The 26,727-nt window shown below is 43.0% G+C and overlaps 1 protein-coding gene across 1 annotated transcript in view; it reads right to left on the bottom strand.

Moving 5' to 3' along the window:
* The window catches only part of TPRA1 (transmembrane protein adipocyte associated 1), a gene marked incomplete at its 5' end in the record, with an annotated part of 49,108 nt that overhangs the window by 12,681 nt on the left and 9,700 nt on the right, over window positions 1-26,727 (bottom strand). The window contains 7 exon segments of the mRNA XM_082265953.1: window positions 46-156; window positions 7,886-7,965; window positions 11,114-11,186; window positions 12,869-12,955; window positions 16,359-16,491; window positions 18,494-18,707; window positions 18,710-18,733. Coding sequence (XP_082122079.1) covers window positions 46-156; window positions 7,886-7,965; window positions 11,114-11,186; window positions 12,869-12,955; window positions 16,359-16,491; window positions 18,494-18,707; window positions 18,710-18,733 — 722 coding nt within the window.

Below are 26,727 nucleotides of genomic sequence, written 5' to 3'. Positions count from 1 at the left end.
TTTTAGGACAACACAGAGTTGCATCAATGCATTTACTTTGCTTACCAAACAGAAGAAACAGGAGCTTGCAAGCCAAAAATGCCGGCCTCCATGTCCATAAATATTAAAGTCCTGTGCCGAGAGGTGAGAGTCCGGGTATAGGATTTCTAAGGTGCCCTATTGGAAGAAATACATTAATTCAAGAATACTCAATGAGAGCTGTTCATTCACGATAAATGATACATTACATAAATGTAAATTATGATGGAGTTGATTTACTAAAGCTGGACAGTGCAAATTGTGGTGCAGCTCTGCATAAAAACCAATCAGCTTCCAGAAATTTTTTTGTCCAAGTTGAATTAAACAAGCAGAAGATGGAAGCTGATTGGTTACCATGCATAACTGCACCAGACGTTGCACTCTCCAGTTTTAGTAAATCAACCTCTATATGAAAATACGCTTTATTTCACTTTGTTGTATCCCTTCTAAAGGTGCAAGTCAGTGTATCTTCTGGAAGTCTGTGGCCCTTACAGGAAAAACAGCGCTTACCATGGGCATCACCGGCGTGGTGACATTTACTAATAATCCTGAAAACAAGCAGGAGGTGGGCAGTAGCACAGAGTCTCTCTTTGCCAGGTAGAACATTTCCAATATATATGGAGCAACTATATTCAAAGCTGCCTGGTGGGTTTTCTCACTTTCTTGTGACCGGGGACCATTGACCCATGAATGTCCAGATCAAATTTAGCAATGTCAGCATGTGTTTTTTTTACTAAAGTTGGGAAGGGCAAAATCAGTCACAATTCTGCAAAGAAACCAATCAGCTTCGAACCTCAGCTTGTTTAATAAAGCTTTAGCAATAAAACTTGGAAGCGTATTGGTTTCTCTGCAGAGTTCAATAAGGAAGGATTGGGAGGCAAGGATTTTTTGGCACAAAAAGTTTCTAAAATAAATTTTTATTGATAAATTCATATAAAAACCAGGGAATACAATGAATTCTAAAAATGACCTTAACTAAGGCCCAAATGCGTTTTTGTAACAGTTTACTTGATACTTGCTTCATACAGAATATCCGATTATATATATGACAAAGGATTTTGAAAACTACATATGAGTAGATACTTCACATCAAGGAGATCTTAACGAAGGGTGACAGAAGATGAGACTGCCGTCCAACCAGATCAGTTGATGTTGTATTCAATTATTCACTGTATAAACATTCACATTGCTCGACATGTTTCGCCTATTACAGCTTCATCTGGAGCGTTCTGATAAAGTATTCTGTATAATGCTGTAAAAAGAGGAAACGCACGCTAGCGTCACTTGTAGCTAACGAGGAGGGTATTGTGGATTTCAGAAGGAGTGGATGAAGCATATAATTAGTAGGAGATATAAGCCATTGGAATCGTAACAACCAAGGGTTAATGAAAACCTGGCTGGCGTCAACAAGCCCAAGTAAACATAGTTACTGTGGCTTAAATCAGACTGTATCCTCATAGAATGGGTACATCCATGTATTCCTAGTTGAATATCCACAGATCCCTCCCCGGATGGGGGCGGCGGCTCCCCAGAATACTTTATCAGAACGCTCCAGATGAAGCTGTAATAGGCGAAACATGTCGAGCAATGTGAATGTTTATACAGTGAATAATTTAATACAACATCAACTGATCTGGTTGGACGGCAGTCTCATCTTCTGTCACCCTTCGTTAAGATCTCCTTGATGTGAAGTATCTACTCATATGTAGTTTTCAAAATCCTTTGTCATATATATATATAATCGGATATTCTGTATGAAGCAAGTATCAAGTAAACTGTTACAAAAACGCATTTGGGCCTTAGTTAAGGTCATTTTTAGAATTCATTGTATTCCCTGGTTTTTATATGAATTTATCAATAAAAATTAATTTTAGAAACTTTTTGTGCCAAAAAATCCTTGCCTCCCAATCCTTCCTTATTCAAGTTAATTAACCACTTAAGCCCCGGAGGATTTGGCTGCTAAAGGACCAGGGGTTTTTTTGCGATTTTTTACTGCGTGACTTTAACGGACAATTGCGCGGTCGTGCGACGCTGTACCTAAACGAATTTGACGTCCTTTTTTTCCCACAAACAGAGCTTTCTTTTGGTGGTATTTGATCACCTGTGCGATTTTTTGATCACGCGCTATAAACAAAAAAAGAGCGTAAATTTTGCAAAAATATCAATATTTTTCACATTTTTTTATATGAAATTCCCCAAAAAAAAAAGTAAAAATCAAAATTTTTTAACATTTTTCGGCCAATTTGTTTTATGCTACCTATGTTTGGTAAAAAAAAAAATCGCAAAAAGCGTATTTTGATTGGTTTGCGCAAAAGTTATCGCGTTTACTAACAAAGGGAAAGATTTCTGTCATTTTTGGTGTTTTTTTTTTTAACGCGTAATGGCGGCGATCTGCGATTTTTTTTTCGGTACTGCGACATTGCGGCGGACAGATCGGACCCTTGACTGACATTTTTGACACTTTTGGGGTTACCAGTGACATTACTGCAGTAATCAGTGCTATACATATGCACTGTTACTGCAAAAATGACACTGGCAGGGAAGGGGTTAACTTTATTGGACAGGGAGGGGTTAAGTGTGTCCTAGGGGCGTGATTCTAACTGTGTAGGGACATTCCTATTGGTGTAAAAGCAAAGATCAACCGTTCTACATAGTAGAACGGACAGATCTTCACTTTTACACAGGGAGAACTGACAGGCAGCTTGTTTACACAAGCTGCTCTGTCTTTCTCCCTTCACAGGAGCGATCGCAGTGTGACTGGCGGACATCGAGTCCGCCGGTCACACGCACTGACTTGCCTGTGAACGAGCCGCGGCGGGCGCGCGCCTCGGCGGGCGCGCGCCCACCCGCGATAGGCTCGCAAGTCAGTGACAGGCGAGTGACGTACCGATACGTCACTCTGCCTGGCCGGGGCTGACCGCCGCAGTATATAGTCGTGCGGCGGTCGGCAACCGGTTAAGGATTTGGCACCATCAGTATATTTCCTATATGCTCAGACTGCTGCTATCTGAGTGAATATTTCTTTCACTATTTCTCTGCAGAGTTGTCACTAATTTTGCCCTCTCTAGCTTTAGTAAATAAACCCCAATGTGTCTGTTAACTTGACAATTGTGCATTGCTTTTTAAAGTACCGTACATAAAATACTTTTATTTGATACACTCTTAATAAATGCCCTACTTCTGGTTTTAACCACTTAAGCCCCGGAGGATTTTCCTGCTAAAAGACCAGGGGGTATTTTGCGATTCGGCACTGCGTGACTTTAACGGACAATTGCGCGGTCGTGCGACGCTGTACCTAAACGAATTTGACGTCCTTTTTTTCCCACAAACAGAGCTTTCTTTTGGTGGTATTTGATCACCTGTGCGATTTTTTGATCACGCGCTATAAACAAAAAAAGAGCGACAATTTTGCAAAAATAACAATATTTTTCACATTTTTTTATATGAAATTCCCCAAAAAAAAAATGTAAAAATCAAAATTTTTAACATTTTTGGCCAATTTGTTTTATCCTACCTATGTTTGGTAAAAAAAAAAAAAAAAATCGCAAAAAGCGTATTTTGATTGGTTTGCGCAAAAGTTATCGCGTTTACTAACAAAGGGAAAGATTTTTGTCATTTTGGTTGTTTTTTTTTTTTAACGCGTAATGACGGCGATCTGCGATTTTTTTTGCGGTACTGCGACATTGCGGCGGACAGATCGGACCCTTGACTGACATTTTTGACACTTTTGGGGTTACCAGTGACATTTCTACAGTAATCAGTGCTATATATATGCACTGTTACTGTAAAAATACACTGGCAGTGAAGGGGTTAACTTTATTTGGGAGGGAGGGGCTGTGTGTGTCCCTAGGGGCGTGATTCTTACTGTGATTGGCTGTGGCTCTAGCTGTAAGGACACTGATCAACGGATCTACAGACTAGATCCGTGTAATCAGTGTCTTTACAGCGAGGAGAATGACAGGCAGCTTGTTTACACAAGCTGCCTGACATTCTCCCTCTTCCCCCGACGATCGCCGAGTGGCCGGCGGACATCGGGTCCGCTGGTCACACGCGCGGGGGGGTGCGTGACCGCGCGGGAGCGGGCGCGCGCTCGCTCCCCAGACCCTCCCAGGCTAGTGACGTTAATTAACGTCACTCTGCCTGGCAGGGGCTGACCGCCGCAGTAAATCTACTTGCGGCGGTCGGCAAGCAGTTAAATGCCTAAAGTGGTTGTAAACCTTAGACATGAAATATGAACAAAGCATATCCCTCTATAGGGTGCACTTATCTCAATTAAAAGCACTAAGGGGTTTATTTACTAAAATCAGAGTGTATAAAATCAGGCTCACTTCTGCATAGAAACCAATCAGCTTCTATTGTTCAATTAAGCCTTGGCAATAAAACCTGGACGCTGATTAGTTTTATGCAGAAGTGAGCCTGATTTTGCACTCTCCAGCTGCAGTTAAGAAATCCCCAAGGGTCCTTTCACACGGAACGGAGTCCGTTCTGCTCAGTGAGGGATTGATCCGCCGATCCCCGCTGAGCAGGCGGATGACAGCTCCATTTCTGCTCTGTGTGCGGAGATGGAGCCGTCATATACCCACTCTCCTCTATGGGGAAATCGGATGAGAATGGACCGCCTGTCCATTCTCATCCGATCCCATCCGATCCCCAGACGGATATAAAATAGGGTTTCCATCCGTCCAGATTGCATGGGCAGGATCGGTATAGGATAGCAGCAGGTGTCAGCGGAGATGTCTCCGCTGAAATCCGCTGTCTCATGGGGATGCATGGAGCATCCGATCCAGTCCGCCTGAAAAGGCGGATCCGATTGGATCGCCCGTGTGAAAGGGGCCTTAGTGTTATTTTTGTCTGCTGCTTTGCTCCTCTGCAATCAGCATGAGTCACTTTAGACAAGTTTTCCTGACACCAAGAGAAAAATGGTGACAGGGGAAGGGAGCTCCAGCAGATTGACAGCCTCGGCTCTGTTCCTGTGTTCTGTGTGAAGGGGGGAACCCTTCCCTCCAATCAACTCTCAGAACCCTCCTCAAGAAGCTCTGCAGAGTGTAACTTCAGCTTTTCGCCTCCTTTTTTCTGAACTCTCAGCCAAGCATATAAATTGTCGGCTTTGAACGGCTGTAGAGAAGAGAAGATTGCAGATAAACAGGTACAACTTACGTAGGATGATTTGTTTCATTTCTATTCATCACCGAAGGCCAATCACTTCACTGGGTATATGCAAAGGGATATCCTATGCCACTTTTCTCCCCTAAGATCAGGGAAACTTGAAATGGCATGGACAAACCAAAAGGTTGTAAAGGTCTAATGCATTACCAACAACACTTTCTTAACCACTTGCCGACCGCCCCACGCAGATTTACTGCGGCAGGGCGGCTCGCTGCGCATACCCACATAGATCTACGCGATTATGTGCAAGCGCAGCGCCCGAATCGCACTCCCACTGTGATTAGCCACAGCGGGAGGCAGACCGCGGGAGGAGCAGGCTCAATTGCCGCGGGCCTCCCGCGATCTTCTGCATAACTGACAGGAGAGCCGTCTGGTATGTAAACATTGTAAGACGGCTCTCCTGTCAGAGAGGCAAGGAAAGATTGTGTGATTCAGCTAAGCTGAATCATCAATCTCTCTGCCTCTGTTTAATCCCCCCCCCCCCAGTTAGTAAGCACATCTAGGGAACACATTTAATCCCTTAATCACCCCCAGTGTTAACCCCTTCCCTGCCAATGTCATTTATACAGCAACAGTGTATATTATTTAGCACTAATTACTGTATTGATGTTACTGGTCCCCAAAAAGTCAGTCACTTAGTTTTAGATTTGTCCGCCGTAATGTCGCAGTCCCGATAAAAATCACTGATCGCCGCCATTACTAATAAAAAAAACGTAAAAAATAAAAAAAAAGGTCCATAAATCTCTCCCGTAATTTGTAAACGCTATAACTTTTGCGCAAACCAATTATTATACGCTTTTTGGGATTTTTTTTTTTACCAAAAATATGTAGCAGAATACAAATTGACCTAAACTGATAAAAAAAAGTTAGATTTAATAAATTTTTTTATTGGGAATGTTTTATAGCAGAAAGTAGAAAATATTGGTGTTTTTTCAAAATTGACGCTCTTTTTTTATTTATAGCGCAAAAAACGGAAAACCACAGAGGTGATCAAATACCACCAAAAGAAAGCTCTATTTGTGGGGGGGAAAAAAGGGCATCAATTGTATTTGGGTAAGGCATTGCACCAATTGTCAGTTAACCAATTAAGCCCCGGAAGATTTTACCCCCTTCCTGACCAGGGGGTATTTTGCGATTCGGCACTGCGTGACTTTAACGGACAATTGTGCGGTCGTGCGACGCTGTACCTAAACGAATTTGACATACTTTTTTTCCCACAAACAGAGCTTTCTTTTGGTGGTATTTGATCACCTGTGCGATTTTTTGATCATGCGCTATAAACAAAAAAAGCGCGTCAATTTTGCAAAAATAACAATATTTTTCACATTTCTTTATATGAAATTCCCCCAAAAAAATTGTAAAAATCAAAATGTTTTAACATTTTCGGCCATTTCTTTTAATGCTACATATGTTTGGTAAAATAAAAAAAAAAAAAAATCGCAAAAAGCGTATTTTGATTGGTTTGCGCAAAAGTTATCGCGTTTACTAACAAAGGGAAATATTTTTGTCATTTTTTTTTTAACACGTAATGGCGGCGATCTGCGATTTTTTTTGCGGGACTGCGACATTGGGGCGGACAGATCGGACCCTTGACTGACATTTTTGACACTTTTGGGGGTACCAGTGACATTACTGCAGTAATCAGTGCTATACATATGCACTGTTACTGTAAAATGACACTGGTAGTGAAGGGGTTAACTTTATTTGAGAGGGAGGGGCTGTGTGTGTCCCTAGGGGTGTGATTCTAACTGTGATTGGCTGTGGCTTGAGGTGTAGGAACAATGATCAACGGTCCTACATAGTAGAACCGTATGATCACTGTTCCTACACAGGGGAGAATGACAGGCGGCTTGTTTACACTAGCCGCCTGCCTTTGTCCCGCTGTCACGGACGATCGTGAGTGAGCGGCGGACATCGGGTCCGCCGGTCAAACACGCGGGGGGGGGGGGGTCCGTGACCGCGCCTCCGGCGGCGCGCGCTCGCTCCCCAGAGCCTCACAGGCTAGTGACGTATGTTACTTTGCCTGTGAGGGGCTGACCGCCGCAGTATATGTACTTGCGGCGGTCGGCAAGTGGTTAAAGCAACGCAGTACTAAATCGCAAAAAAATGGCCTGGTCATTATGGGGGTAAAACCTTCTGGGGCTGAAGTGGTTGGGAAGTTAAAAAATGTACTTATAAACCCAGGTGGGAAGATGGTCCAATTGGAGACGGAACTATCCTGACTTGCCAGCTGACGGGTTTCTATGGACAAGCCCTTTTCTTCAGCTACTAGCGCTGGGACAATGCTGTCTCTGAACAGAACTGCCACTGCCACGGACTTCCATTACCATAATGGACCGTAGACTAGTTCCTCCAAGATGATGAGGAATGGGAATCGAGAGACTGTGGGTGGAAAGGGTCAACAGGCTGGTAAAACTAAACTAAAGCCTGCTTTCTGCAAATCGGAACATGACACTGGAATGTCAGACAGCCCTTGCAAAGGCTGTAGATCAGGGATCCTCAAACTACGGCTCTCCAGCTGTTGCAGAACTACACATCCCATGAGGCATTGTAAAACTCTGACAATCACAGACATGACTAGGCATGATGGGAATTGTAGTTCCCGAACAACCGGAGGGCCAAAAGTTTGAAGACCCCTGCTGTAGAGCATTGCTAATGGTTGTTCGTTTATCATTTGTAGGTAATAGCACTTGTATGTTACCTGTGTGACGGAATACCCAAGTGACAGCACAGCAGTAATGGCCAGTACCCTCTTCACACTGGATTTGCTTTCAAGGTGACCTGAGATAAAAAAAAAAAACAGCGTGAAATTACTGGACTGCCCATAGACATGACATTGATTCTCATTTCATGGCTTATCCTTCAAGACAAATAAAAAAGGGGGTGCAGAAGTCTGTAGCAACGTATCAGCAGCCACCTTTCACAGGTTTAAAGGAATTTGATTGGATGACACTGAACAATGTATTAAACAGGACAGCAAATGTATTCTTTACTCATATCAATACTTGTGGCTAACTCTAATGGGCCATACACACTATACAATTGTCTTTAGATTTTTTCCCTTTAGATTAACCAAAACATATCTAAACACTTTCAATTTGCATGCAACCAGGCAGCCCCTTGCACTACATAGTTAAGGTAAATCTAAAGGAAATCTAACAACAAAAGTTGTATAGTGTGTATCTAGCTTTAGAGCTCCACTCCAGGCATACAGCATATACAATTGGAAAATGCAGAAGTAGGGAGAGCCTAAAGTTGGATACACACTATACAATTTTCTTTATTTTTTTTTTCGTTTAGATTTACCAAAACCATATAATATGAGGTCATATCTAAACACTTTAATTTTTATGCAATCAGGCAGGCCCTTGCACTACATAGTTGAAGGTAAATCTAAAGGAAAATCGAACAACAAAAGTTGTATAGTGTGTATCCAGCGTTATACCTCGTACACACGTTCAGATAATCGGACGACTTATCGTTCGCATTTTGTTGCATGATACTAGTATCGAATTCAACAATGCGTACTTAGCGTATGTTTTTTTTCGTACAATTCTGGAAAAGCTTCCAGGTTGTGTATCTATTTATCAGATAGTGCAAAACAAAAACAATGGCAGCCAGGCTATTTCCGGGTTATTTTTGTGTTTCTGATCATGCGCGGTCTTTGTCTATCGATTTTTAGCGGACGCATAGTGTACTGATTAAACGTTTGTCATTCGCTAGGCTATCGTACGACAGAAGTTTTCATGTTTGCCCCTTCAGATTTTGTTGGATGAAATGTTGTGATCAAATGTCGAAAGCTGTGTACTAACGATCAGATTATCGTGCGATCAAGTTGAAAGCGATTTTGTTCGTACGATTATCTGAACGTGTGTAAGAGGCATAAGGCTAGATACACACTATACAAGTTTTGTTGTTAGATTTCCTTTAGATTTACCTTCAACTATGTAGTGGAAGGGCCTGCCTAATTGCATACAAATTAAAGTGTTTAGGTTTGACCTCATATTATATGGTTTTGGTAAATCTAAAGGAAAAATCTAAAGAAAATTGTATAGTGTGTATTCAGCTCTATACTGCAGATCCTTTGATTCAGCTTCCTCTTCAGCAAGAACAGCATAGGCATCACGAAATCTCACTCCAAATCTGGTGAGACTAGCAGTCAGAGGCAGTAGTGCCTTAGATGATCTCACAGTGCAGATTATACAGCTATGCAGGAAGAACACTGCGATTTCTAAGAAGGAACCCAGGAAAAAAAAGTAAACTCTTTAGGGTATTGATGACATTAACATTTATTAATGTCCTCTATAACTCAGAAAATATTCCCCTTTTGAGTACAGGTCCACCCATGATCCCCTGATGACGTCAGTACGGACTGATGAAACGTACGTCGGGAACGTGAGATCGTAACCACAGAGGAACTTCCGGTCAAGGTGGAACGCGGAAGCGGCGTTCCCATCCCTTGTCACCGCGATTCCTACAGCTAAAGGCTTTTCTTTTATCTGGATGTAGTAAGTACATTTTTAAATCTATTAAACGATTTAATATGAGGTACTGCACCATGAGAGCCTCTTTCTTTCTCCACTTATGTCACGGTCCTGATTAAAACCACGGTTTGGCTACACACTCTTCCTGCTAAGAAAGTGTATTCTACATCAAGTGCCAATTTATATGTGGATATATATCGGTGTGAGAGTTATACGGTCTGGTCCGAGTATATGCTGAAAGGATTACGCTTACGTGACCCCCCTATAATCAAAGGGTCCCATATTTCCGGTAAGCAGTAAGATTTGCTTGCACTGGGTGAACGAATGAAGGTGGAGGCTTAAAGGAATACACACTCCTATCAAGTTTAAAGCCCTGTACACACGATAAGAAATTCAGAGGGGAAATTTCGTCCGACGACCAATCTGTCGATTTTCGGATTGTTAGTATGGTGCTTTCGACAGCCAACTGCGACTTTTCGGCTGACAAAATCCTGATGTGCAGGCTATAAAATTTTTGTCCTCCGTCAACACACGTCCGATTTTCGTCTCATTAGTACAGATTTCGACAGGGAAAAATCTTATGAGCAAGACTAGGCATGCTCAGAGACGAAAGAACACATAGAAAGCAACCCAACACATGACATCACTTCTGAAGTAGAATTGAATTCTGTCGTACGGGAAAATTCGTATGAAAATAACCTCTTCACTTTCCACATCAGACTAGCATGCCACAAAAAACGGACGACAGATCGTTCGATAATCTGATCGTGTGTACGGGACTTTAGATTTCCTATCAGCTGCTGATATTTGGATTATCTGTTTGATGTTTTGAGCACTAGAGACTTGATATATTTAATTGATTTATTGTCACTCCCTATTGATTGAGCACTGGAGTTTGACACATTTAATTTTACTTCACTGTTCACTATTAAGCACGTTGTGGTTTATATAATTAACATAATTTCATTAATTTCTTGTTGAGCGCCGTACCTTTTTTGTATTTATCCACGTGTACCACGTTAATGTTGCAGCTCACAAGGTTGAAAGCAATTTCACAAAACACATGAATCCTTATTTAATAATTCATTAATATAATTATCACATTCATTAGCGCAGGTTGGTTGGTGGTTCACACCAACCTCCCCCTCTTTTTTCCACTTTAATTTGAATGGGAAAAGGCAGCTTAGTACACTGTGAGAATCTCACAGTGTGCAGTGAATTTAGAGAAAGCAATTTTAGTACAGGAGAGGAGCCTGTACAACTCTGCAAGATGGAAGGGAAGGTTGGGGTTCAGCTTGAAACCATGGACAGGCTAAAACCAGAATCTAGGTAATTAGCAGTTTCAGGAGGGGTCAGCAACAACAGCCTGCATTCTTCTATCATTATAGATTTTCTTCATAATAACATGCTATAGATTACATAAATCAAAAACAAAATAACCTCACCGAATGCCAAGCCTAGAATAATGACGCTGAGCTCAATAGCCAGCAGGAAAAACCTGGTGATCTCCCACAAAACCTAAAAAACAGCAAAAAAAATATACAAAAGGCATTTAATATTGTACAAGCAACCGCAAAGAGCCAGTCAGGACCGGTCATATTTCAGAACTTTAATTGTGCAGACTCATTTATGACAGATTTATATTGACCGACAATCTAAAGGAAGAGCCTCCCTGAGGTCTGATAATTGCTACCCCTTTAACTACCTGACCTTATGCTGAAATAACACACACAGTACTTATGTACAAAGCACAGTGGCTAAGTGGTTAGCACTTCTGCCTAGCAGCACTAATGGCGCTTTTCCACTGCATGGAACCGAACGGTTCGGCTCGCTTTTGTCCTTTTCCACTGCTGGTACCGCATGGTATGGTGTAGGAACGGTTCGGTACGGCGGCGCTTTTCCACTAAATGGAACCGAACGGTACGGCTCTCAAAAACAGTACCACCTCGATTGTGGTTCCAAGAGGTACCATACCCGGTACCATATCCCACAATCCTTTGCATGCAGTCACTACTAGCCACTGATTGGTCAGAGAATCCCACCCACCCCGTTGTTATCCCACCCACTTAACTTTAGTACTACTTTAGTGGAAAAGCAAACCATACCGTACCGTACCAAACCGTTCCAACACCGTACCATGCGGTACCAGCAGTGGAAAAGCAAACCGGGCCAAGCAGGGCCGAGTAGAGCCGAGCCGGTACTTGCAGTGGAAAAGTGCCATAAGGCTTTAATCCCAATTACGGCACTGCCTGCATGGAGGTTGTATGTTCATCCTGTGCCTGCGTGGGCTTCCTCTTGGTAGTCCGCTTTCCCGCCACACTCCAAAGACGCTGCTGGTAGGTTCATTGGCTCCTGCCTAAATTGGCCCTAGAATATGTATGAATGGAAGTTGGGGACCTTAGATTGTAAGCTCCTTGATGGTAGGGACTGATGCTAATGTACAATATATACGTAAAGCGCTGCCTAAATTGACAGCGCTGTGCAAGTACCTATAATACATAACAGTTTAAAATAAAGTCAGCGGTGGCTTATATTCTTTTTAAAGTTGTTTTAAAGGCTGAATGATTTTTTAACCTTTAGTGTGCAGCTCCCCCCTCAGTCTCTCCTAATACTTACCTAAGCCTGATCTCGATCCAGCAATGTACATGAGACCCGGGTCTCTACCTCCTCATTGGCTAAGATGCAGTAGCAGCAATTGGCTCTGTCAATCACAGCCAGTGAGGGGGGGGGGGGGCAGGGGCAGGGTTGAGCCATGCTCTGTGTCTTATGAATGCAGAGAGCAGGCTCAGGAGCAAGCACGCATGAATGGCCCCACAGCAAGTGGTTTTCTATAGGGGCATTGGGCAAGGGGGAGGGGCCCAGGGTGCCAGCGGGGGACCTGAGAAAAGGAGAATTGGGGCTGCTTTGTGCAAAACCATTACACAGGGAAGGTAAGTATGACAGGTTTGTTATTTTTTTTTTTTCTTTACAATAACTTGAAATCTGAGTTTTTTTATGTTAGGTCTTATACACACACATTTGGCAGGGCAGCACCGGTCATATCTGAATTTCTGACCCCGGTGCCATCGGAAGACAACCTGACAAATAGGTTAAAGCCCCCTCCCCCCACCCCTTCACTCTTTTGTGAAAATTTTCTTTCCCTACCAATATAGCAGGTTACCAACTCCAACCATTTTTCCCGCCAGCTGACCGCATCTCACCTTGTCCGTAACAGTGGCGACACTGGAGGAGCTCACAGTCATAGACACAACAGCTCGAGTGATCCCTACTAATGCCACCACAAACACCTGCAAAAAAAAGGAATAAACAGGAGTTTAGATCATCACTGACCACAGATTTCCCTGTATTAGGTTTACGGACACAATGAAAAAGAATGTAGAATATCCAGACTTTTATTACATTATATACATTATATAACTCCAAAAAACTATTTAGTGTCAGTAAACCCAAACATTTTTGTGTGTCATTGTCTCTGAATTGACAAGCTTTCTCTATCAGTGTGGTTTACCTTTCCTTCATTACTCTACCTTTTGATTTTAAATTCCTGGTTGATCCGATTATTTCCCAGGACTTCTTTATTTAGTGTGGCAGCACTATTGCAGCTAATCTCCTGTCTTTTACTTCCACTCCCAGAGCGTATGCTCTGGTTTAACCCTGTGCATTAGGTAGCATGAAAGGTTGCTTAAAAGCTCCACCCACTGATCTCACAGTGATGTTGGGATCATATGACCATGGTATATACCAGGATTTAAAAAAAAAAAAAAAAATTACCATATATTCCTTTCCTGGGATCATACTACCACATGTATGCTGCCATGTTGGCGCCAGGAAAGGGGTATTTTTAAATATTTTTGGAAAGCAATCTAGACATTGGTTTACATGGTTCACTTTGCACATAGGTTACAGTGGGTTTATATATAACAGTTCTATATAACCCAGTTATATATCCAATATAAATATTTCATATTGACCGAAAACTAGCATAAGTACTTAAAAGTGTATGTAAAGGCAAAAGTGCAGGACACTGGATCCTATTGGCTCACCTCAGCCTACCCTGTCTGGTTAGGACTTTTCATTGCACACCAAGCCTTACCTACATAGAAGCTGTTTCCATACACTCAGGGCTGCTGTCAGAAATCACGGGGCCCCACACAGCCTACCCAAATTTATCAAGACAATATTTTCACTAAATATACACTAAAATCATTATTAGCGGACACAAACATAACAGAGAACCTGTGTGAATTAGCCCTTTTTAATTGTTTTTTTCCCTCTTTTTTTTTTTTTAAATGTAAAAAAAAAAAAAAAAAACAACAATTCTTTTACTCTACAGTTTGTTTAAATTATTTATTAAGATGTTTATTCATTTATTTATTTTTAATTTAATAGGTTTTTCCAGGACAAGGAAGCCTGCAGCGCTGCCGGAGGGGGGCAGCACAGTGAAAGGGGGGCTCAGAAGCAGGCAGAACAGGGAGGGGGGGTGTCGGTGACGGAGAAGCAATTACAGGACTGATGCCCTGTTTCTGTGTCTCTCCCTGCAGCAGGTGAAAGCTGGCAGGAGGGGAGAAACTGGCTTTCAGCTGCTGCAGAGAGCTGCACAGGGCTTCCTCCTGTATTTGCCCCTCCGCCCAACCGCACTGATTCCCTGTGCTGTTAGGGCCCCCCCTGTGTGCCCGGGACCCCTACAGGAGGATTGGTGGTCCCCCTCAATCAGCAGCCCTGCATACACTGCACTACACTGATGATTACCAACAAGCTGTGAGTATGCCTCAAGGCTAACAAGTGCACATTGCATGGTCACTTATTATTTTATTTTTTTCTCCACTGTTTGTCACCTTCACTTTTGTGTGTGTGTGTTCTTTTTCCCTCACTGGGATGGAGGGTGTGAGTCCTCAGGCTTGCCCTGACATCTGGGGGGGGAGGGGGGGGGATGTGTGGCCCTCAGGCTCCCTCCTCCTCTGACCCTGGGGGGGGGGTCTCTCTTCAGGAGAACCCCTCAACCTAGTACTTGGTGGTTGGCTTCTGTTGACCATGAGGAAATGGGTCTGCCAGACCTTCTGGCTAGGCAGACCATGTCATACCATTTGCCCCTGTGAGGAGCCTTGCGCCCCGGGGGATGAGGGAGAGGTCCTACCCCTTTGGGGGGTGGACAAAAGCACACTCCTAAGTGTGTGTTTCACATCTACGCTTTTTGATCACTTAATGGTTTTTCCTTTCTAGGTTTTTTTTTTTTACCACCACAGATTAAAAAAAAAAAAAAAAAGCTGTATGCAATTAACAACAAATGGCTCTATAATACTAGGGGAGAGATTTACTAAAACTGGTACACAAAGAATCTGGTGCAGCTCTGCATAGAAACCAATCAGCTTCCAGGTTTTCTTTTCAAAGCTTAAAAGCGGTTGTATACCCATTCAAACCAGTTTCTTTGAAATTATATCGTGCAGCCTATAGTACTGCGTGCTCTGTCTTTATCGCTTCTTACCTGCCTGCTTTCAGTGTAATCCTTCTGTTTCCTTTCAATGACTTCACCGGCGCATGCGCTGTTAGCCCTATTTTTCCGGCAAGCTTATGCTGCCGGAAAAATGCTGTCTACATGCCGGGGCCGCGTCATTTCCTAATGTTGGCATCAGCCCCGAGATCCCGTGACACTCCTTCCCCATTAAGAAGCTGGGCAGCAGCAGGATTGGCTCCTATTCGCTGGACATAGTTTACAATGTAACCGGAATCGAAAACGAGGCTTGGCTTCGGGGAATGGGGCGCATGCGCGGGATTACGGACACGGAGGAAGAGTGAGGGCGGAAATAAATTACTGTTGGGACACGGAAGACAGGACTTATAATAGTGATGGCTGCATACAAGCTGGAGCGTTCAGAAAAAGTGTATTGGAGCAAGTAAGAACGTTTTATTTGCATACTGTATGCGGCACAATGATTATAAAGGGCAACAAGAAGTTGCATATTGCAGATTTGGAGTAAGGTTGTCTGAGTTTACTACCGCTTTAATTGAACAAGCTGAAGTTAGAAGCTGATTGGTTACTATGCACAGCTGCTCCTGATTAGAAGTGCTCCAGTTTTAGTAAGGCCTCTTTCACACGGGCGTTCCGTATGTCCGTATATCACCCCATCCGTTTGCGGGTGATATACGGACATAATGCGTGTCAATGGGATTGCGGATGTCAGCGGATGATCAATCCGCTGACATCCGATTTGCGTCCTTTCAGTTCTGTTCCATATTTGGAATGGAACAGAACCCTATTTTTTCTTCCGTTTAAAAAATGGAAAGGACGCAAAATCGGATGTCAGCGGTGTCATCCGCTGACATCCGCAATCCCATAGACATACATTATGTCCGTATATCATCCGCAAGCGGATGGGATGATATGCGGACACAAGTGTCATCCGTGTCCGTAAAAAAAAAAGTGCCGGAGCGGATCGCAATACGGTCCACCCTGTGTGAAAGAGGCCTAAATCTGCACAATTGGCTCAGAGTCATAGAACGAATGATTTGCACAGCTCTGCCACTGTCCTATGACAGGATAAGGAGTAACCCTTTCGTTTTTGGCATTTGTGATGGAAGCGAGATATGTAGATACCTTATGTTTTAATAAGACTCTACTGTGGTTGTTGAAGAAATTACTTAATGCAGAGATCAGTCACTCTCAAACAACACAGACGTGAACAACAGACTTACTAGGATGTAGAATGTGGTGAAGATGGGACTTGATGTGACGCGGATTTTGGCTCTTGCAGACGGCAGTTTCCACAGCAGGAAGGCAAAGAACAGAACATTGGGAATTAGAAGCATCAGATCCCAATACCGTACCCTACCACAGGAGGAGGAAATAAATGGAACATGATCAGAACACCGGTACTTCATTATGAAGGAAATGCATCAAAATGGATAATGTGAGAATGCCTCTGAGTCCTCTTATATTGAACTCCATTGTAAATGAACCGTCTCCCTTTATTTTGTAAAGTGCTGTGCAAACTATCGACACTATATGTGACGGTACTCACCGTCACTGGAAGTGAAAGACAGATACTTAATGGTTTGGATTGCTTCAAATGGGTTCTGTGTTTAATTGTGATAATGTGTATTGAACTTCAATGTCAGAGACAGGCTCTCCCTATTGTTTGTGTATTGAGATGAGACGTGTAGTCTGTTAAGTCTGTCTGTTCCATTGTTAAATGTTAGTGAACTCACATTGTTTCTGTCCAGATGGCTAGATAATTAGTTCAGGTTAATTCCATTTCTGTATACAATTTCATCTGCATATGATAATGTAATCAGGCAACCCCTGACCTGTGTGTGGTAATCTGATCAGGAGGGGATTGTGCTCATGTGTGTATAAATTGAGTGTGAAACTGTTCAATAAAAAGAAGAAGATTCCGGTACAAGCTAAGTTGACGGCTAGCTTTTTATGGGGGTGGCTGGAAAATCTGATATCTATGTTCAGGACTGGGAGGAAGCTGTATACTGACGGAAGTCCACAAGTGCAGTGTGGGTTGAGGTTCCGTTACACTATATAAATCCTGTTTGATTATTAAAGTGGAAGTTCATGCTAAACATAATCTTAAATCAGCTCCCACCCCCATTCTAAATCCTATAATAACTAGCCCATAGAGGAAAGATGTCTATTTACCTATTCTCAGGGCACTCTGGCCTGTTCATGTGATTAGCTCCCAGTGCCAGCTTCAGGGGAGAGGAGGGACAGCTGGCAGCACAAGAAGGGACACATCCCACTGTCTAAGTCACATGTGTCAAACACAAGGCACGCGGGCCGAATCTGGCCCTCCAGGGAATTTAATGTAGCCCTTTGCACTAGTGATCGACCAATATCGTTTTTTCATTGCGGATACCGATATTTTGGTCATCGCGTATCGGTCGATATTTTCGAACATTTAAAATGTTTTTATTTTTTTTACTTGACAGGTACTCTTATGGAGGGAACTGGGGGTCTAAAAGACCCCAAAACCCTCCTCTACACTTAAAAGCATTCAAAACACCAAGTTTGGCTGTTTTGAATGCTGTCATTTTTTTTAATCTGGCGCCAGACAGTACCCGGAAGTGATGTCATGACACCACTTCCGGGTTTTTGCATGGAGACCCGATCAGAGCCGAATGCCGGTTTGATCGGGTCTTCGGTGGCTGTGCAGGCGGGTTGCCCGGGTCTCCCGGTGGGACGGGAGAGCCGTGGAAGGCGGCAGGAGGGGGGGTGTCCCCTTTCTTCATCCAATTTCAATCCAATTTCTTCATATATTTAGCCCAAAATGTAATCTGGTATGTCTTTGGTAAAAACCAAACTGCGTTTTTGAGGACACTAGTGTAATTCTGATCATGATCAAGATACTGATCTGTAGAGACACTATATTAGTAATTGCGGTGATCAGCAACTTATAATGGGACTATGATAGGGTGGCGGACAATCTGCCACTAACTAACACTGCCTGTGAGGGACACTGAAACTGAAGTTGCTAGTGACTCTAATAGAGTGATCAGTGATAATACTGTTCACTGTCACTGTACTTATGACACTGGCTGGGTGACAGGGCAATCAAAGGGTAATTGTAAATGGCAATCAATGTGCCTAGCAAGTGTATGCAAGTGTAAATGTGCTGCTTGTGCTCACACAGAATCTGGCTAGCTTCTCTCAATGAAAGAAAGGAGCTCAGGGAAGAAACAAAAAAAAAAAAAAAAAAATCAAAATCATTGCTTTGGCCAATCACAGCACAGATCAGCAGAAGTCGCACACAGAGCGCATCCAAAAATATATAACTACATTCTTAGCCTTTATGCTGGTCTCTCGCTCTTTAAAAGTCACATACCTGGAACTTCGGATATCTTCATATAAGATGACCAGGCACACATGTGGAATGGTGACATTGGGGCTGATGATCCCAGAGTCCGATGTTGGGTGTATGGATGTGCTGAAGGATAGCGTAGAGGAGGCGGAGGTCACGTTGAAAAAGGACGAGCTGTTCTCGGTAACGGAGGACATCCTGATATTGATAGGAGCAGGACACGCTGTATAGGCATAAACAGAGAGATCTGCTGGTCTTCACTTCCTGGGGAGATATAAGATTCAATGCACAAGAGATAAGCTGACCAATCACAAGACAGTTAACCCTTCACCGCAACCACTGTGGACTTCTTCGGGTGCTAGCAACGGTCTTCAAAGCCACAATGACTTCGCTCTGCCTTTCACTATACATTTCAAGAAGCTCCACTACACATCCTTTTTTTTTCCTCTCTAGATACTGAGATTCCTACAGTCCAAAGTGTATCTAAAATAAAAACTCTTTCAAATTTTTTTTTTTTTTTTAATGTATCTTCTTGACCTCAGGAAGATTTATCGCCCCCCCCCCCCCCCCATTTTTATGACCAGGCCATTTTTTGTGATACGGCACAGTGTTAAAGTGGAGTTCGGGGATCATACACATTTTTGAGCTAAAAATACCCCCCTAATCCTAAGCTATCCCCAATTACCCTAACACTAACCCCACATTACAGTGCATTACATTTACTAAATAAACATAAATACTTGATGGTGCAAAGTTTATTTTTAGGCTGGAACTCCGCTTTAATTTCTTTGACAATTGCGCGGTCATGCAACGCCGTACCCAAATAAAAATTGATGCCATTTTTTTGCTGATATTTGATCACCTCTGGATTTTTAATTATTTGCACTCTAAAACAAAAAAGACCGACCACTCTGAAAAAATATATATATATTTTTTTACTTTCTGCTATAAAACATATAAAAAAATGAATAAATAAATAAAAAGTCAGATTTCTTCAAAATTTAGGTCAATATGTGTTCTGCTACTTTTTTGGTAAAATAGATTGGTTTGTGCAGATGTTATAGCGTCTACAAACTATGGTATATAATAATTACGTTTTTTTTTGTTTTTTATACTAGTAATTGCACGCGATCAGTGACTTATAGCGGGACTGCAATATAGAAGCAGACATAACCTGAAAGGGGGTTAGATGTATTAGGCAGCAAGTGAATATGTTGCCCCGAAGTTGACACACACACACACACACAATCTCACAAAAGTGATTACACCCCTCACATTTTTGTAAATATGTTATTAAATATTTTTAATAAAAGATTTAAATGGATAAGGATAAATGGAGAGGTATTATATCTTTTCATGTTTGGGGGTCGTTATGTTGGAATACTGCCCTGTGGCCCAGTCTCCGAAGGGAGGGGATCATGCTCTGCTTCAGTATGTCACAGTACATGTTGGCATTCATGGTTCCCTCAATGAACTGTAGCTCCCCAGTGCCGGCAGCACTCATACAGCCCCAGACCATGACACCCCCACCACCATGCTTGACTGTAGGCAAGACACACTTGTCTTTGTACTCTTCATCTTGTTGCCGTCACACATTCTTGACACCAACTGAACCCAATAAATTTATCCTAATCTCATCAGACCACAGGACATGGTTCCAGTAATCCATGTCCTTAATCTGCTTGTCTTCAGCAAACTGTTTGCGTGCTTTCTTGTGCATCATCTTTAGAAGATGATTTTTTTTCTGGGACGACAGCCATGCAGACCAATTTGATGCAGTGTGCGGCATATCCTCTGATCACTGGCAGGCTGACCCCCCCTTCAACCTCTGCAGCAATGCTGGCAGCACTCATACGTCTATTTCCCAAAGACAACCTCCAGATATGACACTGAGCACGTGCACTCAACTTCTTTGGTCGACCATGGTGAGGCCTGTTCTGAGTGGAACCTGTCCCGTTAAACTGCTGTATGGTCTTGGCCACCATGCTGCAGCTCAGTTTCAGGGTCTTGGCTTTCTTCTTATAAAACTTAGGTCATCTTTATGTAGAGCAACAATTCTTTTTTTTTCAGATCCTCAGAGAGTTCTTTGCCATGTTAAACTTCCAGTGACCAGTATGAGAGAGTGAGACCGATAACACCAAATTTAACACACCTGCTCCCCATTCACACCTGAGACCTTGTAACACTAACAAGTCACATGACATCAGGGAAGGAAAATGGCTAATTGTGCACAATATATATTACACACACGCACACATATACATACACACCCTATATTAACAAAAGTATTGGGACACCTTCCTTTACACCCACATGAACTTTAATGGCATCAGTGCCTGACCTCACAAATGTGCTTCTGGAAGAATATTCAAACATTCCCATAGACACACTCCTAAACCTTGTAGATAGCCTTCCCAGAAGAGTTGAAGCTGTTATAGCAGCAAAGGGTGGGCCAACTCAATATTGAACCCTACGGACTAAGACTGGGATGTCATTAAATTTTATGTGCGTGTAAAGGCAGGTGTCCCAATACTTTTGGTAATATAGTGTATATGCACACACACACACACACACACACACACACACACACACACACACACACACACACACACACACACACACACACTAATTATAAATGACTGGCTGACTGCAGTTTCTACAGCGGCAGTTGGTATGTGCCGTAACAGGCGCAAAAAAAAAAACACTGCATGTTCAAACGTAACACCTAGGACTCAAGGCTTTGCATTCGGACGGTGTTGGGCAGGACTCCCCAGTACAGTCCAAAACATGACGCGTGCGCTCATATTTTTCAAAGTTTGAAATAAAACACTAAAACCTTGTCTATGGCTTCTATCCAGCAATACTCACTCTGTGTACACATAAGAATGACACAAGGTAGGTGCAATATTCCAAGGTTTGACTCATTGCTCAATTGTTAAGTGTTTGACGTTCTTTTTGCCACTCAAAAGGCCGGCCAAACATACAAGCAGCTGGACATAAAAAGAGTTTCTTATAACTTTCATGGGGGTAGAATTCAAATCAGAGAGAAGATTTAAAGCTGGCAGATATAAAATGCACAAATTAAAGCAGCTACCTTCTCATTAATATATCTTTTTTTTTTTTTAAGCAAGCATTTTAAAGTGATTGTAAAGTCTCGTTTTTTTCCCTACAAAAATAACAAACATGTTAAACTTACCTCGTCTGTTGTAATGGTTTTGCATAGAGAAGCCTGGATCCTCCTCTCGGGTCCCTCTTCTATGATCCTAGCCCCTCCCTCCTGCTGGGTGCCCCCACAGCAAGCAGCTTGCTATGGGGGCACCTGAGACAAGCCACAGCTCCCTCTCTTTCCTGATTGGCTAGCTGACTTTAATTGACAGCAGCGGGAGCCAATGGCGCTGCTGCGGTGTCTCCAATCAGAAGGGAGGCTCTTGGACTACTGAGACACTCATGGACATCGCTGGACAAAGAGAAACCTCAGGTAAAGTATTAGGGGGTGCTGGGGGGACTTCTGCGCACAGAAGGATTTTTATCCTAATGCATAGACTGCAATAAGTTAACAAAACGTCTGACTTTACAACCCCTTTAAAGGTCTAGTTCACATAATTTCTGTTGGCCCATCCAGGCCAGGAGGACTTACTGCACACATGGGATGAATTTAAAGCGTTTCTATGTGGTATATTTATTGGCCAGATGAACGCCGTTAAACGAAACTCTCGGGGCATGCGGGTGGAACTGGAGCAGCAGGTGCGTCGTTTGGAGCAGTCATACATTGATGATCCCACAGATTCCAACAGAGGTGCCTGGTTGTCTGCACAGTGGACCGTGTAGTGACATCTTCAGCAGATAAGAAACGTTTTTTTTCCAAACTTGCATTTTATGAGGCGGGTGAACAAACAGGGAGACTACTGCCAAGGATAGCTAAAATCGCAAACTCTGGGGGGATCCATTGGTGCCTTGCAAAAGGGAGGTGGGGGGACTTGCTACTACAACTGATTCTATTATGAATAAATTAGTATCCTTCTACCATACCCTTTATCAATCGAAACATATCTTCACATTTGCGGATATCCAGTCCTATCTGAGCAGCATTCAACTACCGACATTACCAGCTCTAAATAGGAGCATGCGCGACTACCCAATTACATTGGAGGAGATGCAACTGGTGGTTGCTGCATTTCCCAATTGCAAGGCACCGGGGGATGATGGCCTGCCTAGTGCCTATAGCGGTATATAAACAATATGGAGAGAAAATACTGCCCTACCTGCTAAAGGTGTTAATAAGGCTAGGGAATGTGGCACTTTGCCATTTTCTATGACAAAAGCTAATATTCTGTTACTGAAGCCGGGCAAGGATCCCACTGACCCGGGCTCTTATAGGCCGATCTCGCTACTTTAAAGTGATATAAAATACTTAGCTAAGGTACTTGCCATCCATCTTAATAAGGCCATTGCCTCAATAATACACCCGGCTCAATCCAGTTTCATGTCTCAGAAGACCACAGCTGTTAACTTGAGGAGGTAACAGGGCAACAGGGCTTTGCTGTCCTTAGATGAAGCCACAGCCTTTTGGGCAGTCCTTGCAAAGTTTGGCTTTGGACCCATATTTACATCATGGGTTCAATTATTGTACAGTCACCCACTGGCAGCCCATAAGAGCAGTAGGACAGATCTCTGACCCATTCTCTCTAGGTAGAGGTACGTTGCCAGGGGTGCCCATTATCCCCACTATTATTTGTGTTAGCGATAGAACCTCTGGCTGCTTCTATTAGGGAAAAACCCTAAAATAATGCAATATCAATTTGGAGACTTACAGGAAAACATCATGCTCTACGCAGATGACACCATGCTGCTACTGGGTTGGTGGAGGGCTGGCCATGCCCAACCCCTGGCTGTACTACCTGGCCTCACAGCTGCAACACTAATGTTTGGGTTTGGGGCCTGCTGCTACTTCCCCTTCACTTAATATAGACTCTTCTTTATGTATGCTTTTGCATGCTGCTGAGGTGCAGGACCTACCTACAGTGCCTTGAAAAAGTATTCACCCCCCCTTGACTTTTTACCTATTTTGTTACATTACAGCCTTAAATTCAATGTTTTGTTAATCTGAATTTTATGTGATGGATCAGAACACAATAGTCGAAATTGGTGAAGTGAAATGAGAAAAATGTACGCATAAAACAATTTTTTAGAAATAGAAAACAGAAAATTGCCATGTGCTTATGTATTCACCCCCTTTGTTATGAAGCCCATAAAAAGCTCTGGTGCAACCAATTACCTTCAGAAGTCACATAATTAGTGAAATGATGTCCACCTGTGCAATCTAAGTGTCACATGATCTGTCATTACATATACACACACCTTTTTTGAAAGGCCCCAGAGGCTGCAACACCTAACCAAGAGGCACCACTAACCAAACACTGCCATGAAGACCAAGGAACTCTCCAAACAAGTAAGGGACAATATTGTTGAGAATTACAAGTCAGGGTTTCGTTACAAAAAAAAAATATCCAAATCTTTGATGATCCCCAGGAGAACCATCGAATCTATCATAACCAAATGGAAAGAACATGGCACAACAGCAAACCTGCCAAGAGACGGCTGCCCACCAAAACCCACGGACCGGGCAAGGAGGGCATTAATCAGAGAGGCAGCACAGATACCTAAGGTAACCCTGGAGGAGCTGCAGAGTTCCATAGCAGAGACTGGAGTATCTGTACATAGGACGCAAATAAGCCGTACGCTCCATAGAGTTGGGCTTTATGGCAGAGTGGCCAGAAGAAAGCCATTACTTTCAGCAAAAAACAAAATGGCACGTTTTGAGTTTGCGAAAAGGCATGTGGGAGACTCCCAAAATGTATGGAGGAAGGTGCTCTGGTCTGATGAGACTAAAATTGAACTTTTCGGCCATTAAAGAAAACGCTATGTCGGTCGCAAACCCAACACATCACATCACCCGAAGAACACCATCCCCACAGTGAAACATGGTAGTGGCAGTAGCATCATGCTGTTGGGATGTTTTTCAGCAGCCGGGACTGGGAAACTGGTCAGAGTTGAGGGAAAGATGGATGGTGCTAAATACAGGGATATTCTTGAGCAAAACCTGTACCACTCTGTGCGTGATTTGAGGCAAGGATGGATGCTCACCTTCCAGCAGGAACCCCAAAAACACTGCTAAAGCAACACTTTAGTGATTTAAGGCAAAACATGTAAATGTGTTGCAATGGCCTAATCAAAGCCCAGACCTCAATCCAATAGAAAATCTGTGGTCAGACTTAAAAATTGCTGTTCACAAGCGCAAACCATCCAACTTGAAGGAGCTGGAGCAGTTTTGAAAGGAGGAATGGGCAAAAATCCCAGTGGTAAGATTTGGCAAGCTCATAGAGGCTTATCTAAAGCGACTTGGAGCTGCGATTTTCGCAAAAGGTGGCTCTACAAAGTATTGACTTCAGGGGGGTGAATAGTTATGAACATTGACGTTTTCTGTTATGTTGTCCTATTTGTTTGCTTCACAATAAAAAAAAAAAATCTACAAAGTTGTGGGCATGCTTTGTAAATGAAATGATGCAAATCCTATAACAATCCATGGTAATTCCAGATTGTGAGGCAACAAAACACGGAAAATGCCAGAATACTTTTGCAAGGCACTGTATGGGCTTGGAGGTAGGAGCCTTCGCTACATCTAATTAATCTAATCACTTATTACCCACTCTAAATCTCATTCATAAAATTTGGAACAAGGCTAAACTGCTCCAGCAAGTTACTGGTTTTACACGCTACAGCCCAATATAGAGTAACAGTAACTACCCTGAACTATCTGAATTTCATATTCTTGATATGTGTTTGTTGTACTATGTACCTGTGTTAAAAAGTATCCTGTGCTCATTGTTTTTGCAAACTGACCACGTTAGGCATGAAAGCACATCCATGCCAGTGTGGTCAGTTTTCTGGTTTTGCTTGGAGAACAGCTTGCCTGTCCTCCAATGGTCAGACTTGTGCTGAAATTATCATCCCCCCCCCCCTCCCCACCCAAAAGCATTGCCATTTACTAGGAAGATTAGTGTACTGTGTTTCTTCACCCCTAGCTCTCTAGACACCTTATGCACCTGAGAACAGAGGTTTTGTGATCACTTATTAAAAAAGGAGAAAAAAAAAAGTTATTTACGATAGGAGGATATGAAAGGAGTGCACTTCACTCTGCACTCCTGTGACGTGTATTCAGCCGACAGCGGGCTAAAGCAGCATCACTCCCCAGTCCAGGCTCTGGAGAGATCCAGACTTTCATGTCAGGAACGATCCCCCCAGATGCCTGGATCGGTAGATGGCTCAGCCTGTCAGCAAGCTTCTAAGAGCCTGAGTCAGCCACTCCCTCCCCTCCACAGCCCAGCACTCCAGTGAGCGCTGGAGGGGCAAAGCAGAGAGGTAATGACTGACAATCATCGGCTCTCTGCTCACCAGACAGATACCTGATCGATCAGCAGTCTTTGATCAGTCAGTTCTCAGTGTACAGGTAGAGGAGGACAGATGCAGAATCACACCAATGGTGCACCCACTTAGGTGAGCATAAATGTTTTTGTTTTTTTTTTAAACCAGAACTTCATCTTTAGTTTCAGTAGAAAGAAAAAAAAAAAAAAAAAAAATCAGGTCCCAATGCAATGCCAAACAGAACTGTGCTGTGGAGCAAAGCAATTTCAATTTCAGGACAGGATGGACAGAAATACAGCTCAATGGCAGGTAAACAGCTCTCATGTATATTTTATCGGTGTATTTAGCCGTTTGCCTGCAGTTTAACATCACAATGAAGCTGCATAGTTGGCAGAGAGGAGAGGAATGTATATTCTCCAGTACTCAGCCGACTTCCTTTCCTGATCACACCGATCAAAGCTGACAACTGCCATTCTTGTGCCACTGTCTGCCAAAGATAACAGCAACAGGCTGCAGAGCACAGTGAGGCAAAAGTCAGGGAGAGGTTTGAGGATTTATGTAAAAAGTAGCAAATTTTAGATCTTTTTATACATCTCTTCGCTCTTGGTTTAGTAATTATCTTACAAGTCGCTAAGCACAAATTACTAAGGTGACTTAGGGCTCTTTCACACGGGCGGTCCCATCAGATCCGCCTGTCAGTTTTTTAGGAGAATCTGATCGGATGCCTCATTCAGCCCTATGGAGCAGCGGATATCAGCGGTGACATGTCCGCTGACACCCGCTGCCATCCGCATCCGATCCTGTCCGTGAAATCCGGACGGATGGAAACCCTATTT

This window comes from Pelophylax lessonae (assembly GCF_965119305.1).
Source record: "Pelophylax lessonae genome assembly, chromosome: 8".
Classification (NCBI taxonomy): Eukaryota; Metazoa; Chordata; class Amphibia; order Anura; family Ranidae; genus Pelophylax; species Pelophylax lessonae.
The sequence above is the reverse complement of the archived record's forward strand: the minus strand, read 5'-3'. Positions and strand labels throughout refer to the sequence as shown.